The 17,284-nt window shown below is 39.3% G+C and overlaps 1 protein-coding gene across 2 annotated transcripts in view; it reads left to right on the top strand.

The window, feature by feature from the left end:
- COX16 (cytochrome c oxidase assembly factor COX16) overlaps positions 1-17,284 on the top strand; it is a 58,057-nt gene that overhangs the window by 38,981 nt on the left and 1,792 nt on the right. For both annotated transcript variants that reach the window (XM_068397880.1, XM_068397881.1), the window contains one exon: positions 2,455-2,517. In XM_068397880.1, the coding sequence (XP_068253981.1) occupies positions 2,455-2,517 (63 nt within the window). The remainder of the gene's footprint in view (positions 1-2,454; positions 2,518-17,284) is intronic.

The raw sequence follows: 17,284 nt of genomic DNA on the forward strand, positions 1-17,284 counted from the left end.
AGGCTTTAGAATGTGCAGATGACTCAGTTTCTGTGCAGAGTCAAGTATGTTTAAATTATTCTACATGGATAAGTATGTAGGGAACAAAAACATAAAGATAAGAGGAAACACATACTTGCTCCCACCTCCTTTTTTTGTGGAACTTTGAGCAAAATAACATGTTCTGCAGGGTGGACTTAAGTCTTTCATGTGCCTTATGTTAAATATTAAGAGCTTGCCAAGATCTGTGTACAGTTTGCCATCAAAACAGGGTTTAACTACTCTTTTTGGTAACTTAATTTGCTGAATAAAATTCCTGCTTCTAAAGAAGAAGTAGTTTCTCTTAATTTCTCATTTACAGGATAACTTTTTCTGAGAAACTTCAGCTAGCCTTGTTCATTTCTGCATTTTTGTCAGTATTAAAGCTACAGCATCAAACAGTTATGAGTATTAGGATGCTGTGTCTCAGTTTTAGCTAGTCTTCTCCCTTTGTGCAGGCTGAAGAGAATGAATACACAAGGAAGTCTGAGGACAGAAGGGCCTGGAAGGGAGGAGAAGCAGCAGTAGCTTCACTGCTTGTTTCTCTTTACCTTACGCAAATGTGGCCATGCAAACACCACACATTAAGCAAACACTAAAAATTGCTAAAATAAAACTTTATAATGGGGATATTGAGCTGTCTTTGTAAGTTAAATTCTGTCTGTGGTTAATTAAGGAAAAATGCTGCTGCAACCATGTTATCTTGGGTGCCTTATTATTAAATGAAGGGCAAACATAGGAGGAAATAAAACTCTCTCTTGCTTCTTTACTTGCTGGAGCATTTATTTCCCCTTGTCCATATGTGTACTACGAGAACACCAAGCATAACAAACAGTGTTTGCATTTAGTTCTGAATACAGTGAGATCCACAATATGTGGATCTGTGAAAGCAAGCTCCAAAGCCTGTCTGGCTGCCTGATGAGTTCGTGTTTCTGCACATGTGATGGATGGGTTTGTTGCCCTAATGAAGCATGGCTGTTGTTGGAGGTTGTGGTCACAGAAGGAGAGGGGCAATCTGTCTTTAATGAGGGGCAGTTCTATGGAGGCCTTGAAAGCCGAGGCAGAGATGTAGCATTTCATTTTTAATTTGATGTAGAGGGTCGGTGCAGAGACAGTACCTTGTTTTACAAGTTTTTTTCTATTACAAAGAAGGTGGGAGCTGTATTTTGTACAAACTTTAACCGTTTTAGATGTTTTGGCTTAGTTTCCAAGTGTAATGAGTCTGGAGATTGCAAATGCATGTATTTCCATGGCCAGATCTCTGATCAGATAGGGAAATCAAACCTCTGGCCATGCACAGATGGTGTTAGACTTGCCTGTCTGAGCATCCTTAGGAACTGAGGTCTCACAGGCTGCATACTAACTAGCAGACAGTGTCTGTAATCAAGGGGAACATTATGGCCTAGGGAAATTCTTAAGAGCAATTCCCATCAATACAGGTAGTAGGTGTGTATTTTAAGTACCTCTGAGGATCAGGAGCTTGTGTTGGGGCAGAATCTGAAGGTGGATCTTCTCATTGACCAGGCAAATTCTATAATGTGTTTCCTCCTTTTTCTTTTCTAGACTGCTTAATTTGAGGTTGGTTGTGATAAGGGTAACTGAGCCCTTTTCATTCAGATCAAGCAACAGCAAATTAAGAGTAACAACTGTTCTTCACTGAACTAGTAATAGTTGGACTAGTGTACCAGGGATGTAGAACTAAACACGTTACCGGTCTCCTTACACATCTGGTTTGTTTAACACTGGTTGTATTTAAGGTCTAAAAATGAGAATGTTTTCTCATGGTAGATTTATTTGATATTTTAATTGATTAGCCTAAAGACTGTGTCTGAATACTGCATATGTGGTTGATGTCTGTTTGAGGAGAACATAAAATGCTTTCTCTAAGCATGAAGAATGCTAATTATCTTTTTCGCCTTTGCTTCTGTGCTTAGGCATGTGGGAGACAGATGTTATTTTGCAAAGGGAGGGATGAACATATCTTCTTCTGGAAGTTTGACTCATGCTTAGACCTTGAAAACCAGAGTATATTGTATACCTATTCACTGAACACAACATTCAGGAGTAAAATATGTAATGTGATCACAGTTTTCTCTTTCTTGGTCTTTCTTGTTTCATTTGTTTAAGGCTTTGTTTAGTTTAACAGTTTCAAACTAAACAGTTACAGATTTGAGTATCTAAGGTCATGCAAGTGCAGGGCTAGTTACAAATGTGCTTCCTTTTTGATTTGAAAAGTTTGGCTGTTGACTTGTCTCTTTTCAGCCCAGTTCTTGTACTGTGTTCATCATCCTGGTATCTGAATGAACAGCACATAAACTCATTTAGAGGAGAGGAGGGTTTGCATGTACCAATATTTAGTTTATTTGAGGTTAAGATTTCTTTAAAAAAAAATTCTTAAAGGCAAACATTTTTCCTGTATTTTTGTTTGTCTTGCAGGTTGATCCAGCTTTGAAAGAAAAATTAAAACAGAACACTGTGACACTGGAATCTGAATATGAGGTAAAATAAATTTGTTTCTTGGGGCTCATAACCTTGGCTACCCTTGATTACCCTGGCCCTGGTGGGTTTTATCTGTCCCTAACTAAAATTAGATCAGCCATCTGCCTTTGACTCACTGATGTCAAATAAAAACAAGGTTTTATGTAAAGAAAGGTTTTTGAACATGCAGTGCTTCTTTCTGAACACAGCTTTACTTTGATGTCCAGGTGCCAAGTACAGTGGTACAAATAAATTCCGCTATTTCTGTGGTTAACCTAGTCTATAAATGTAGAGCTGATGTTGGCCTTAGATGGAATGTGTATACGTATATGTCAACACTTCTGCTGCATGAGTTTGATGATCTTTAGACCAAATTACAGAACAATGTGCTTGACGTGCTTTCTGTTATTTTTTGCTTCTAAAACTTATGTGTATCTTTCAAACAACTGGTGTTCCTTTTTCACTGTTTCAGAAAAATTTATAGAGAAATATTTCACTCTTTCCTCAACAATGCATTTTCTTCAAACATTACTGAGCTCTAAAATGTCTGTTTTGGCCAGTTTAATATCCAGAGTTTCATAAGTCTTCAGGCCTGCAAAAAGCCATGTTAGGAAAACTGGAAAAAGCCTCCCTGTAGCCAGAAACAATGGATAAAGCTATTTAAGATAGTTTTTAATGTTTTAAAATTACTTGAATCAAATATCCAGCTACACTTTATCTATCTCTGTGGTCTTTATGCGGAACACAGGTTTTCTCTTTCTTCCCGTACCACATTCCTGTCACAAGCCTTTGAAGAGCTTGATTGCACCTATAGCTCTCATACTTAGGTGTCCAAATGGCAGTACACGGTCTTGCTAATAAAACCTTTCGTTATATTACTCTTTTGTGATTTGTCTGAAATAAAAATAAAACTTACCTTTTGTATTTTTACATGCCTGTTTTCACAGAACATGTGCCCACCTGCCAGGTTTGTGATGGTGTTTTACCATTATTGTGATTGTGAACAGTTTTGGGCTGTCCCCCTTCTGCGAAGAACTGTGTTTTATGGTGTAGGGAAGAAAAAGATTTGATCCCTGAGTGCATATGGAGAGCTGCCATGGAAACTCGAAACATACAAATCCATTAAGTTCTGATTGCCTCTGGGATTATTGTGTCTCTCACTTGCCATAGAATATACTGTAAGGCTGCTCTGATTTATTTATGTGGAAGAACCACAAGCAGTAAAAAGAACCACATCTCTCTGTTTAACTCACTACCTAACCTCAAAATCAACTGATCTGTATTCAGATAGGACTTGCTTTCTCTCCAGAAGATAAGTAAATAGTTGAAGGATAATATTTAAGTGGCCATAATTGCATTAGCTTTATGGATAAATCAGTAGTAATAAAATCCAACTGGCATAACAACATATAACAAGCCTGCTTGGGTAATGAGGCACCTTCCTGATGGACAGAAATGACAGAAGCAATCTTATTTTTTTCTTACTCTAAACTGGACAGAGTTCCCAGGCCGAAATTCTTCCAAAGTAGTGTTTGGGTATTATAGAGGGCAGATCAGTTCAACAAAACAAATGGATTTGCATTTCCATATAATGAAAATAGATTCAGACTATTGTTTAGAACTCTAATCTCAATATGTACTTCATTATGGGCACTAGGCATATTAATTTCTTGCTTCAGTGAAACTTTTGGAACTACCAGCAGTCATGCACATACTTTGCAGGCTCCACACTGAGTGTGTGACAATTTTAGTCAATGTACCTCTGTATTTTGGTGGACAAAATCTAACCAGTCACTAAGTTACAGCTGACATTTAGGAGAATAGTTTTCTGTGGACTCCATGTGTTCCAGGCTAGGGGGTTTTGGGTGGTGTTTTTTTCTCTTTCTTTATTTTTTTACTTGTCCAAGATATGGCTCTTAAGAACATCTTTTAATTCTATATATAGGTCACATTGGAGGATTACATTGGTGGCTGTTAGTGAATATGGTATGATAAGAGATCGAGGGCAGTTAAAAAAAATGTTGCTGTTTTGATATGTAAAGCCTTTCATATCAAACAAAACATTGCTAATGTTTTACAATATTATTAGCATTGTATCTGCAGCTGTTACTGAGAATACCAAGCCAGCTCTTTTGAAGCATGGTTGCCTGATGCATGCAAATGTCCATTGGCCCTCCCTAAGACTTTTAAAAATATCTTATTGTACTTACAGAAATGTACATATTGAATACATACTGAATTCTTTTAGAATGTCATCATTTCGGCTGTAAGCATACACTTTTATGGGCATATCGCAAAAGATAAAGACATTTCTGATATTTCAAACATGTTGAAGTCTGCATTTTGTCTCCAGTGTGGTGGTGGTGATGAAAAAAGTTGTAATCACAGATTTAATCAATTTACTGGGAGGCAGTTAACACAAAGACATTTTCTTACCTTCTAATTTACTAAATTATATCTTCTCAAACTATACAAAATTTACTTTATTTCATATAGGGAGTATTTCTGGCCAGGATACTCTTTTGAAGAAGAAAGAATTTGCATGTGTAATTTGTACTGTATTTCTTATATCTCAGATCTGTTAATAATGCCATTTATCTTGTGCCTTGGGACGTGCCAGAGGAGCAAGCTACCTTTGCATGTGTTCTCCATTGTTTATGCATTCCTCTCACACACTTACGTGTCCTCATATGGCCAATTAGTTCTGTTCCCCTTTGCCTTATAAATCATTGCTCTGTCCACTAGTGACACTGGTACTAATGTGAATGTAGTTCTGCTGCTGAGTTGGGCCTTGTAGAACACACTGTAAAATATGTCAAGTGTTTGACCTGTGACAAAAGCCTAGAATATTTTATTTGAAAGCACAAAAATACTGTTTGAAGGAGAGTGATAAAAAACTGATTAATGTGATGAGTGAAAAACATTCTCATGGATGTTTAACAATCACAGTACGTTACTTTGCGTCGGTTTAAATGCAATCTCAAATTAACATTCCTTATTGTAGCACTTGGTTTCTGTACTTCTGTGAAATTAATGGTCTAGTCACACTGAAAAATCTGGCCTCAGTCAGTTACATCAGACCCAAAAATAAACAATTGTTGTTCAGGGTTTTTCAAGCAAATAAAAACATCTTTAAGAAGAATTTATTAATATTTTACAATGGAAAAATCAGTTGAGTTTGAATCAAATATGTGATATCCAGTGGGAACCAATGGCAATTGAAGGCAGAGGAAAAAAATATTACAATAAATAAAAAATGTGAAGGATTGCTATGGAAACAGTAAATGAGAAGTTATAAAGCAGAGAAGATTGATAAAAGACACTGAGGACATCAGAGAGTTGTTTGATAAGTAAGCTGACAAGGACAGGGGTAAGAGGATGGTGTTGCAGCAAACTAAGAATAAAATAATGAGGGTGTAAAATCATGAATAACCACATTGGCAAAGTAGTAACATTCAAAAAATATATTTGTATTTCTTTTAGAAAAAAATTCCTTTGTATTCAAATCAGGAGAGGCAAGGGTTGTACTTCCAAACCTCCGAATAACCAAACAAGATGTTATTTAATATCTATTAGGCTCTCATGGTTTATAGCCAAGTTCCAAGAAAATGCTTGGAAGACTTCAGTGGCTTCTGAAAATCTCAGTCTAGAAATGATGGTTCTTTGGGAATCATCACGGGCAAGGAAGATGATATTTTAAGTGTTCTATGAGTTTGGTACATATCTGGGCAATACTGAACACTTTTTTCAGTGATACAGAAGAAATTGTAAAATCATTATTGATGTGCAAGTGACACGAAAGTATTGAAATAGAATCATAGAATGGTTTGGGTTGGAAGGCACCTTAAAGATCATCTAGTTCCAACCTCCCTGCCATGGGTAGGGACACCTTCCACCAGAGCAAGTTGCTCAAAGCCCCATCCAACCTGGCCTTGAACACTGCCAGGGAGGGCGCATCCACAACTTCTCTGGGCAACCTGTTCCAATGTCTTACCACCCTCACAGTGAAGAATTTCTTCTTACTATCTAATCTAAATCTACCCTCTTTCAGTTTAAAACCGTTCCCCCTGATCCTATCACTACATGCCCTTGTAAAAAGTGCCTTTCCTGCTTTCCTGTAGGCCCCCTTCAGGTACTGGAAGGCTTCTATAAGGTCTCCCCACAGCCTTCTCTTCTCCAGGCTGAACAACCCCAACTCTCTCAGCCTGTCTGCACAGGAGAGGTGCTCCAGCCTCATAAAAGTATGGCAAGGCAGGGACAGAGAGCTGTTCGTATTACTTGGTAAGCTGGGCCCCTTAAATCAGCAAAGTACTTTTTAAAGTAACCGAAGTTATTTGTTTAAAAAACTGGAAATACAGGCCAGAGTGGGCTGCATTATGGAAAGCAGCAACTCTGGAAAAGATTTAGGAGTCAGTGAATAAATAATTCAGATTGATCTACTGTGATGCGGTGGCACAAAGAGCTAATTCAGCCTTTATGAATATAAGCAGGAGTAGTAAGTGGTAAGAAGAGGTGATTTTACTTCTGAGTGTGGCACTGATGAGTCTAGTACTGAAATACTGGATCTCCTTCTGTTGTCCACATTTTGAACAGGGCTTTAAAATGGGATAGGTTGCAGAACAGGCTGAATATATTAACTTGGGGCTCAAGAAAATGCCTTAAAAGAAACTGAAAGATTTAAATCTTTTTAAAGGTACCAAAAAGAATGTTAGTTGTATATAAATACCTTCATAAGAAGAAAGTGCTAGCTATTGAAGATTTTTTTTTTATTACAGCAAAGATACTAAAATTAGAAGTCAGGTCTGTTATTAATAGATGGGAACATCATTTGAACACAACAGCAAGAAAAAATGGGTTCTCTGTGTTTCAGAATATCAAAACTGTAAAACTTTAAAAAGTTTTCCTTCAACTAGTTGCAAGCTATTGGACTCAGCATGGGATAAGTGAGGGAATATGCTGGTCTGCAAACAGTCAGTCTAGAGAATGCTGCTTTCTTGACTTAAAGTATATGAATAGTGAGCAGTTTTTGTTCCTCATAATTTGATAAATCTTAAAAGGTCAACATTAACTGTGGACAAAAGTTGTGTAATTGTTTATCCTGAGAATTACAAAAAGATTCAAGCAACTTAATGCTCTTTTGACTTAACTTTGGGGATTGTAGTGCCAACAGAATCACAGAATCATAGAATGTTAGGGGTTGGAAGGGACGTCTGGAGGTCATCGAGTCCAACCCCGCTGCCAGAGCAGGACTAATCTAGGGCAGGTTACACAGGAACGCATCCAGACGGGTCTTGAAAGTCTCCAGAGAAGGAGACTTCACAACCTCTCTGGAGAGCCTGTTCCAGTGCTCTGTAACCCTTACAGTCAAGAAGTTCTTCCTCATGTTGAGGTTGAACTTCCTGTGCTCTAGCTTGCATCCATTGCCCCTTGTCCTATTGCAAGGCACAAGTGAAAAGAGGTTGACCCTTTCCTCTTGACACCCAGCCCTCATATATTTATACACATTAATCAGATCCCCTCTCAGTCTTCTCTTCTCCAGACTAAAAAGCTCCAGGTCTCTCAACCTTTCCTCATAAGGCAGGTGTTCCAGTCCCTTAATCATCCTCGTAGCCCTTCGTTGGACTCTCTCCAGTAGATCTCTGTCCCTCTTGAACTGGGAAGCCCAGAACTGAACGCAGTACTCCAGGTGAGGTCTCACTGGGGTAGAGTAGAGGGGAAGGAGGACTTCCCTCGATCTGCTGGACACACTCTTCTTAATGCACCCCAGAATGGATGAAACATTCAGGAAGGAACAGTGTAGTAACATACTAATTTATAGTATTAAATAGATGCATTGAAGTGTGTGATGAGGACTACTCCTGAAGGAAGGTAATTCCTGAATGCCAGTAGTTCAAATCTGCAAGTATCTTGTTACTGCCATTATGCAGTGGTGCAGAGTCTAGTTGGAGGCCTGTAGCTAGCGGTGTTCCCCAGGGGTCAGTACTGGGTCCAGTTTTGTTCAAGTTATTCATCAGTGACCTGGATGAAGGGACAGAGTGTACCCTCAGCAAGTTTGCTGATGACACAAAACTGGGAGGTGTGTCTGATACACCAGAAGGCTGTGCTGCCATTCAGCATGACCTGAACAGGCTAGAGAGTTGGGCAGAGAGGAACCTAATGAAGTCCAACAAAGGCAAGTGTAGGGTCCTGCACCTAGGAAGGAATAACCCCATGTACCAGTACAGGCTGGGGGTTGACCTGCTGGAAAGCAGCTCTGTGGAAAAGGACCTGGGAGTCCTGATGGACAAGTTCACCATGAGCCAACAATGTGCCCTTGTGGCCAATAAGGCCAATGGTATCCTGGGGTGCATTAGGAAGAGTGTGGCCAGCAGGTCAAGGGAAGTTATCCTTCCCCTCTACACTGCCCTAGTGAGGCCACACCTGGAGTACTGTGTGCAGTTCTGGGCTCTCCAGTTCAAGAAAGACAAGTAACTACTGGAGAGAGTCCAGTGGAGGGCTACGAAGATGATAAGAGGACTGGAGCATCTCTCCTACGAGGAGAGGCTGAGGGAGCTGGGTCTGTTTAGCCTGGAGAAGAGAAGACTGAGGGGGGATCTTATCAATGCTTACAAATACCTTAAGGGCGGGTGTTGAGAGGATGGGGCCAGACTCTTCTCAGTGGTACCCAGTGACAGGACACGGGGCAATGGGCACAAACTGAAACACAGGAAGTTCCATCTAAATAGGAGGAGGAACTTCTTTACTTTGAGGGTGACAGAGCACTGGAACAGGCTCTCCAGAGAGGCTGTGGAGTCTCCTTCTCTGGAGATATTCAGAGCCTGCCTAGATGCGACCCTGTGCAATGTGCTCTAGGGGAACCTGCTTTGGCAGGCTGTTGGACTAGATGATCTCCAGAGGTCCTTTCCAACCCTAACCATTCTGTGATTCTGTGATTATCAGCACTAGAGGATTACTGATTTTGTTGTTGTTTAAGAATTAACAGATTAGTGTATTGAATTGATTTACTTCAGCATCTGTGAAGGTACTAGTGGCTAAATACCTTGAGCTGTTTGAGAGATGAGAAAGATGTTAGGAAAAAATCCCTCCTTAGTGACTGTTGTGACACTAAATGAGGTTGAGATATTGTTTTTTCCCCTTTTAATCACTGCAACCCTTTCATGCTCTCTTCTTTGTTGGTGCATTGTCCAGCCTAGCCGTTAGATTCTGAATGTCATCCAGGTTGTGTCTGGGACAAGTGGAGTTTCTTGCATTTCAATTTAGACACATGTAAAATGGTCTTGAGAGTTTTTATTTCACTGTGAGTCTTCATCCCTTCATGTTTTGTAGAGAAGGACAAAGTGGTGTTTGTTTATCATTAATGGAAACTGCCATGGGTAAGACAGGGAAAGGATTTTAGTTAAAATGGTTTGTGCTAGGCATTTTATTCTGAGTAGATGTTCAGTGCATAGCCAAGCTATAGTTTTCTCCTTTTCTTCTTGACATCTCAAAAGTCTTGTGTGCCATAGTTCAAAATGTGATCAGAGAAACACAAGGTGGAATTTGGTGATGGGTATGGCACAGCAAGAGTTCTGGTGGAAAAGCCTTCTTGCAGGAAGAGAGATACTTAGCCTCCAGAGGAAAGTTCACAGGGCATTGCTTTTTACTGGTCTTATTTCTAGAATTCGTATTTAGTAAATAGTCTTTCCTGTTCATGTTTATAACATATCTCTTTGCACAGGATTTTCCTCAACTGTGAGCTGTTTCTTTCATGTGTGTTGCATTTGCACTTTTCTTATCCCATAAGAAAACACTGATTTCTCATAGATGGAAAATGAAGTAAGGCAGTAAGGCAGTTAACAGTGCAATCAGACAGCAAACATGATCAGGATGTACAAATGCCTGTTATAAATAATTTCTTCTCTTCACCCTTTCTTCTCTCTCCAAAATAGAATCCTTTGTACCTGCTTGAGCTCCCTGTACACTTTTTTTTTATCCCAGAGGAACCGACCACTCTTGCAATGTTAGGGCCAACACTGTGTGTTGTCTCAGTCACAAAAATAAAGTTTGAGTAGGGAAAGTGGCACCCACACAGCATGGCCGAATTCTTTCATTTATTGTCCTAAAGGATACTGCTAGCTTCTACCAGGCAGTATTGGGAACATTTTCTTATGCAGCTGACTAGGTGGAAATGTTAAGGACTTCTGTCATACTAATGGGCCCCCAGTGGGGAATTGCTAGGTCTTTGGTATGAAATATCTCTGAAGTAACTTTAGTACAGTGCAGGGGAATTTAGCTACACGGCTGAGGCTGTATACATTCCTCTCATTGACTGCCTCTGAAGAGAATACAGCAAACCAGATAGTTTTGAAGGAAGCTCTTGTCTCAGCAACCAGGCAAAGTAGCTTTTTGCAAGAATATCCTCATTTGTTTTGCTTAGCTTTTTTTTCTTTTTTTTTTTTTTTTTTTTTCCAATTTCATAAACACTGTCTGGAATACTCTGTGACTGCCAGTGTGCTTCCAGATGATGCCCACATGGACACTCAGGCTAAATTTGAAATACTGCAAAAGATTGTTATACAATTCTTGCATGTTCTTTGCTTCTCAAATTACTGTTACCCATCTATATTTAATGCTCAGACTACGCTGTACAAATGTACTTTGCAGTAGCACGTTACTGTCAGAGAGTGGGTCGCTGTCCTAAGAGGCTTGCTGATCAAATGGAGAAATGAGATGCAAGATGATGGTGGAGACTGACCACGGAATTTGCACACTTTTTAACTAAATAATCAAACTTTTAAAAATGGAATGAGAAAGTTCCCTATTTCAATCCCTGAATTCATCATACATCTGATAAGACTTCAGTTTTGGCCAAGTGTAGCTGGGAGACTTCACTGAGAAGTTGAGAGGCTAAGGGAAATGCTGTTGGCAATTCAATATATAATACTTTATCTTGTTCATGACATCTTCCTAGCAAGTCATTGGACAGCCAGTGTCCCGCTGTGCCATATTACAGCTCTAACATGAAAATGAAGAAAGAGTCTTTAAGCACGATGCAGTTCAAAACCAAAATACCTTCCAACCGTAGAAAGACCCCAGACCTTACCTTCTAAAACTTCCTCTTCATTCTTGTAAAAATTAGGTAGGTGCCTTGATCCTTTTCAGATACAAGTCTTTCTGATTTGATTTTGAAGGCCTGTTGGTTCTGATGATAGAATGAAAGGTAGATTTATTCGTGAGTTATTTGTTCACTGTACATTCAGCAGTATTGCTGAGAAGTAGCTTTACCGTAATTGGCAGTATAGCAGGGGACTAACACCTGTATTACTGTCCTCATCAAATAGACAGGGGATGGTAGCCACAGAGAAGAAACAGGAGGGATTTTTTTTCCTATGAGAAATTTACCCAACAGCACAAATCAAACAGTAGCCATTGATGTCACTGATAAAACTATTTATGGCTGAAAGGACTGAAGTTGCTCTGATAACATTTAGCCAAAACCATAGTTTCTACACAGAGAAAAGCATTCTTTTTCAGCATATAAATTGACAGGAAGAGAGATGAGTGGAAAGAGTTCTGGAAGAGAGATGAGTGGAAAATCAGCAGGAAAGTGTAGATAAGAAACAAAAGTCCTAAACTACATTAACTCTGTGTGAATGTTACCTGAACTAACCAAAGCCAGGATAGAGGCATCAGCATGTGAGAGACAGCAGATTTAACTCACCAGTTCAGAGTGATCGACTATTTAATAAGGTTGACTGCTGGTTTGGAGGAGCGTGGTTACTTTAAGGTACTTATTTAATGACCTGGATTTAAGTTTAATTTGACATTATTGTCATAAACCTTCTCTAGTTGTTTCTTTTCTTATGCCTACACACTACTGTTAGTAGTTCCATGGTGGCAACTGATCATTTCTTGTGGTAATCTCTTAGCCCTTCCCTGTGATACTGATCACAGATTTTCCTCTCACATAAGAAACCTGTAAAAGCTTATTTTTCAGATCTCTTCAGAAGGAAAAACACCATGTGTGACTCATGGGTCTAATATATTTTGATCCTAGTACACCTCTTTTTCTTTTTTGATTAGAGTATCTTTTAATTATTATTAGAAGGACATACTGTGCCAAATTTTATATACACAGAGTGAAAAAATTGTCCACACTTCCAAGTATGCAAGTCCTAGCAAGATGTTTGAAATAAACCTTTTCTGTGGTGTCGGCAGGCTTTTGTGGGCTCCAGACAGGGACATGCTGTGGAGATCCATATGCTTTTCTTACCAGCCACAGGACTATCGTTTTTTTCTCTTACTGCATTCCTGTGCTGTAGATCACATACCACCTTCAGCCAAGCTCACCTTTATATAGTTGAAAAGGAGCCTGCAAACATCCCAAAAGTCTGTCCATGGCTTCTCCTCTTTTAGAGGGTTCTGCTGCGGTAACTAGGACATACCTTTACAAAGTTTAATATGATATGAAGTTGGCAAGATCAGGCACTCAAAGCTGGGAAATTCCTTGGTCCTATTAACTTGGCTAGGTCTCCCAAGTTGTAAATTTAGTGATAAACCTTAATAATCAGCACTTCTCTTTTTAGGGCTCATTAACCATACCTTGATAAAGCTTCCATGTACAAGGGAAATGAAAACTCTCCTAAATATACTTCATTGCTTAATTAAAAGTGGAATTTACTGAATTTTGAATGTTTGATCTGAAGGTATACTATTGCACTCATGCTATTCTTTGTATGTTGGATGTTTCAGAGTTTCATTTTTGCTCAAGAAAAGAAGGTAAGCTGAAAGTAAACGACCCCATGCATGAGTTCTCTTGACTTTACCCATAGAGCTTGTGAATACTTTGGAATGAGAAGTCCATCTTGGGTGATCTGCAGGTGTAATGCATAAATGGGTTATCCTCTGAGATTTGAAGTGGTTTTTAAGGCATTATTCATTTTAAGAAGGGAAACTGCATGTCGGTTAGGAGGAAATCATGGCAAACCCTAATTCCTAGATGGAAGTCTATCTGCCTAATGTTATTTTCTGTTATTTTGAAAATTCAAGGCTGTGTAACCGTGTAGTTTTAACCGAGTGCTATAATTGTTTGGTTTCCTGAGTAATTTGTACCACTATAGCATCTTCACACAAAACCATGAGAGCACTCTGCGAACATTAATTAAACTCTGTGACACCTATGAGATGGAGACAAGTCCTGTTCTCATTCTTCAAATTGGGAAAATGATGCACAAATTGGTGGTGCAGTTCCTTGATACACATCTTCTACAACATAGCCACCTAAAGATGCTTCTGTTCTCTCTCCACGCAATGATTCCTTCAGCTGTGCCAGTTCAAGGGTTTGCATAGTCTTATGCTTAAATAGGATTCATTCATAAACAGTATATGTTTGTTTTCCTAATCTGTTTAATTTTTCTGATTGTGGCACAGCCCTGCGTAGTGCTGAATTGGCATAATTAAAGGGAAAATAACCTATGGGGAAAGAGTCTCTTAAACCAGTTCACCATAGGTTAATTCATTGTGCCATAGATGAATGGTACTGGATCCCACTGAAGTTAGCAACAAAACCTCTGTTGGTTTCATCACTGCAATTTTTGCCAGTCTTCAGCAAAGCCAAAAAGAGAAGCAGTACTCTGGGTGCTTACATGCAAAAAAAAAAAACATCCCACATTTCTTCCCTTAATGAACAAAACCACCTTATTCTGGCTATAGCATGCTGCTTGCTGACTTGCTTGTACACTAATAGGATAAAAACCTAAACATTCTCTAGTTGGAAAAAATACTTCATTTTAATCTAAGGATTAAATCACTAATCACAGGCTATTAAATCACAGAATGTTAAATCACTAATCACAGATATTAAATTATGTCACATCCTAAGCAAAGTAAGTAACACTAAGTTTATATTAAGAAAATGAGATGTCAGAAAGGTGGCTCTGGGAAAGCGTTGTAAAAAAACCAATAAGGCCATATCAGTGTGGCGATAAAGTTAAGATTTTCAGTCACACACAAGACAGCAGATTCAGTGTTAGCCTTAATTCTGTACCTCTGTGTCTATATGTCATTACATAGAGTTCCTCATTATATCTTTTGTGGTCTTCAAGCTGCTTTGGCACCCCTGCAAAAACAGACTGGTTTAATGAAGTGCTTTCACTGCATCTTTCAGCCATGAAGATATTCTTCCCTGGCTCATCTTTTATCTGCAAATGGGTTTGCTTACTATAACGATGGGAAATACTTGTCTCTCTGAATTAGAGCAATTTCTTTCTGTGGTGCTCATCACAGAATTTATTGCATCAAGACGTAGAGTAAACAGGATTTTCTTATCCCTCCTTTCACATGTGGGGAACAGAGACTAAAGCCAAACATTTTTTGTAAGTGACCCACCTTGAATTAACTCAGCTTGAACAGCAATAGCTCTAAATGAATTTCTGCAGATTTCAGTTTGTTTAGTGTGGTATGAAGACTATCTTGCAAGAGTAGAATTCAAAATCTTCTTTATATTTTATTTTATTTTAAGGCTGACAGAGGATTATGGCTTTTACTTAATATCAAGCCAGGCATTTGAATCAGCAATTAAGAAGTGAAGGTCTCTTTACATCCTTATTGGTACCTTTGCACCAGGCAAGCTGTTTAACAGAAGTCTGAGAAGTCAAGTGTGTGTCAAACAGTTGAACATTTTTTTGTTGTTGTTCACTGTGCCTGTCTGCATAGCTGTATTTTTTTCTTGAATTTACAGCTTCTGTCAGTCCCATACTTTTAAGAGGCAGTTTAGCTGATTTAGAAGGTGAATCAGTAGATTTAATGGACTACACTGATCTTACTTTAAACAGCTAATTTTCAGTATCCTTTGGGCTATTTGAGACAAGCAGGAAAAGTGGTGCTGGTCTGATCTGATTACATTTCATTGTAGTCTCCAATGATTGACTATTTAGTACATTTGAATTGGGAGAAAAGCCTTTTTGGTTTTTAGATTGCCAGTTCATATGGATTTCCGTTTAGTAAAAGCTGGAAGTAGTTTACCATCTTTATGTGATGTCTCCATGAAGTTAGGTGGGCAGAGTCCAGGTGGCTAAAAAGAAAAAAAAGAAATAAAATAAGAAATTAAAAAGACTCAGCCAGTTCGAATGAAAGAGGTTGGCTTCATCTGGGAGCAGAACTAGGTGCTTGCCTCAATCCTCACTGTACAGCATAGCCCCGGCGATCTGAAGGAGCTGTGTAACTTTGCAGCCTGTGCTGCACCTAATCGATAGAAGGACTGTCAGTTTGGTCTTATTCTCAGCACTAAGATTAATTTAAAATGTAGCTACATACAGGTCTTTGGCCTACAACTAATGTAGCCGTTTATTCTGGGGTGATACTGTTGTAAGAATTTTCATGTCAGTGATGAAGCAAAAAGGTTAGGTTTTGTTTAGTCATATGTGAGGTGGTGTCGTGGTTCAGCCCCGGCTGGCATCTAAGCCCCACACCGCCACTCGCTCACTTCCCCCCGGTGGAATGGGGGAGAGATTCAGAAGGGTAAAAGTGAGAAAACTCGTGGGCTGAGATAGAGACAGCTTAATAGCTAAAGCAAAAGCCGCACCCATAAGCAAAGCAGAACAAGGAATTCATTCGCTACTTCCCATGGGCAGGCAGGTGTTCAGCCATCCCCAGGACAGCAGGGCTCCATCATGTGTAATGGTTACTTGGGAAGACAAATGCCATCACCCCTTTCCTTCTTCTTCCCCCAGCTTTATATGCTGAGCATGACACCATATGGTGTGGAATATCCCTTTGGTCAGCTCGGGTCAGCTGTCCTGGCTGTGTCCCCTCCCAGCTTCTTGTGCACCCCCAGCCCACTCACTGGTGGGGTGGTGTGAGAACCAGAAAAGGCCTTGACTCTGTGTAAGCACGGCTCAGCGATAACGAAAACATCCCTGTGCTATCAACACTGTTTTCAGCACAAATCCAAAACAGAGCTCCATACTGCTACTATGAAGAAAATTAACTCTATCCCAGCCCAAACCAGCACAGGTAGATGCATGTGAAAATAGCTATACAGTAGGAAAGCATTGCAGAATAGATTTTTGGGTCCCCTTTCACCGGTGATACTCCTTCTTATGCTTATCTACATGCAACAGGAGTCCTTTATTCTTTCAAAACTTGATAGCATCAGTTTAGATAATTGTTTAATCATGCTGCCTTCTGATGACTGAAAAGATACCTGTCCTGTAAACTACTAATTTTTGCAGATACTGTCATGTGCCAGTAAGGAAGGTGCTTTCTTCTTGAATTGCCACAAGTTATCAAACACAATCCAGTTGGAAACTGCCAAAATACTTTTTTGTACTGTTTAGTTTAGATTGTATAGTTTTGAAATATTTCCTGTTTTGGACAACCCTCCTCTTTGACAAGCCTTTGTGAAATTTCAGTGGCAGATTAATATGAGCTTCTAGTAAAGCTCTCCAGTATGCATGTCTCTTTTGATAGACTTCTTTATGTAGCCTGTCTTTAGATGCTACGAGTTTTGTTGTATATATTTTAAATGTTGATTCTTGTTCAGACTTTGGGAGCTGAGCACCTTTGGGAATAGTTAAGATTCTCAGAGCTGTGTTGTACCTTTGTGTTTAATAAAATCAGCATGCTTCCCTTCAGTTAAAGCACAAGGTTATTTTCAGTGTAGTTTCCTTGAAGCTTCCATCAGGATCAGATGTTAAATTCTGAATTTGCAATCAGAGTGGATAGTCGCTGCTGTGTGGGATGATGGGTACCTTCCCTACTTTTATCTCCTTCCGTGTCAGCTCAGATCCCTTCCGGTTGAAATGAAGTA

This window comes from Nyctibius grandis, chromosome 4, assembly GCF_013368605.1.
Source record: "Nyctibius grandis isolate bNycGra1 chromosome 4, bNycGra1.pri, whole genome shotgun sequence".
Classification (NCBI taxonomy): domain Eukaryota; kingdom Metazoa; phylum Chordata; class Aves; order Nyctibiiformes; family Nyctibiidae; genus Nyctibius; species Nyctibius grandis.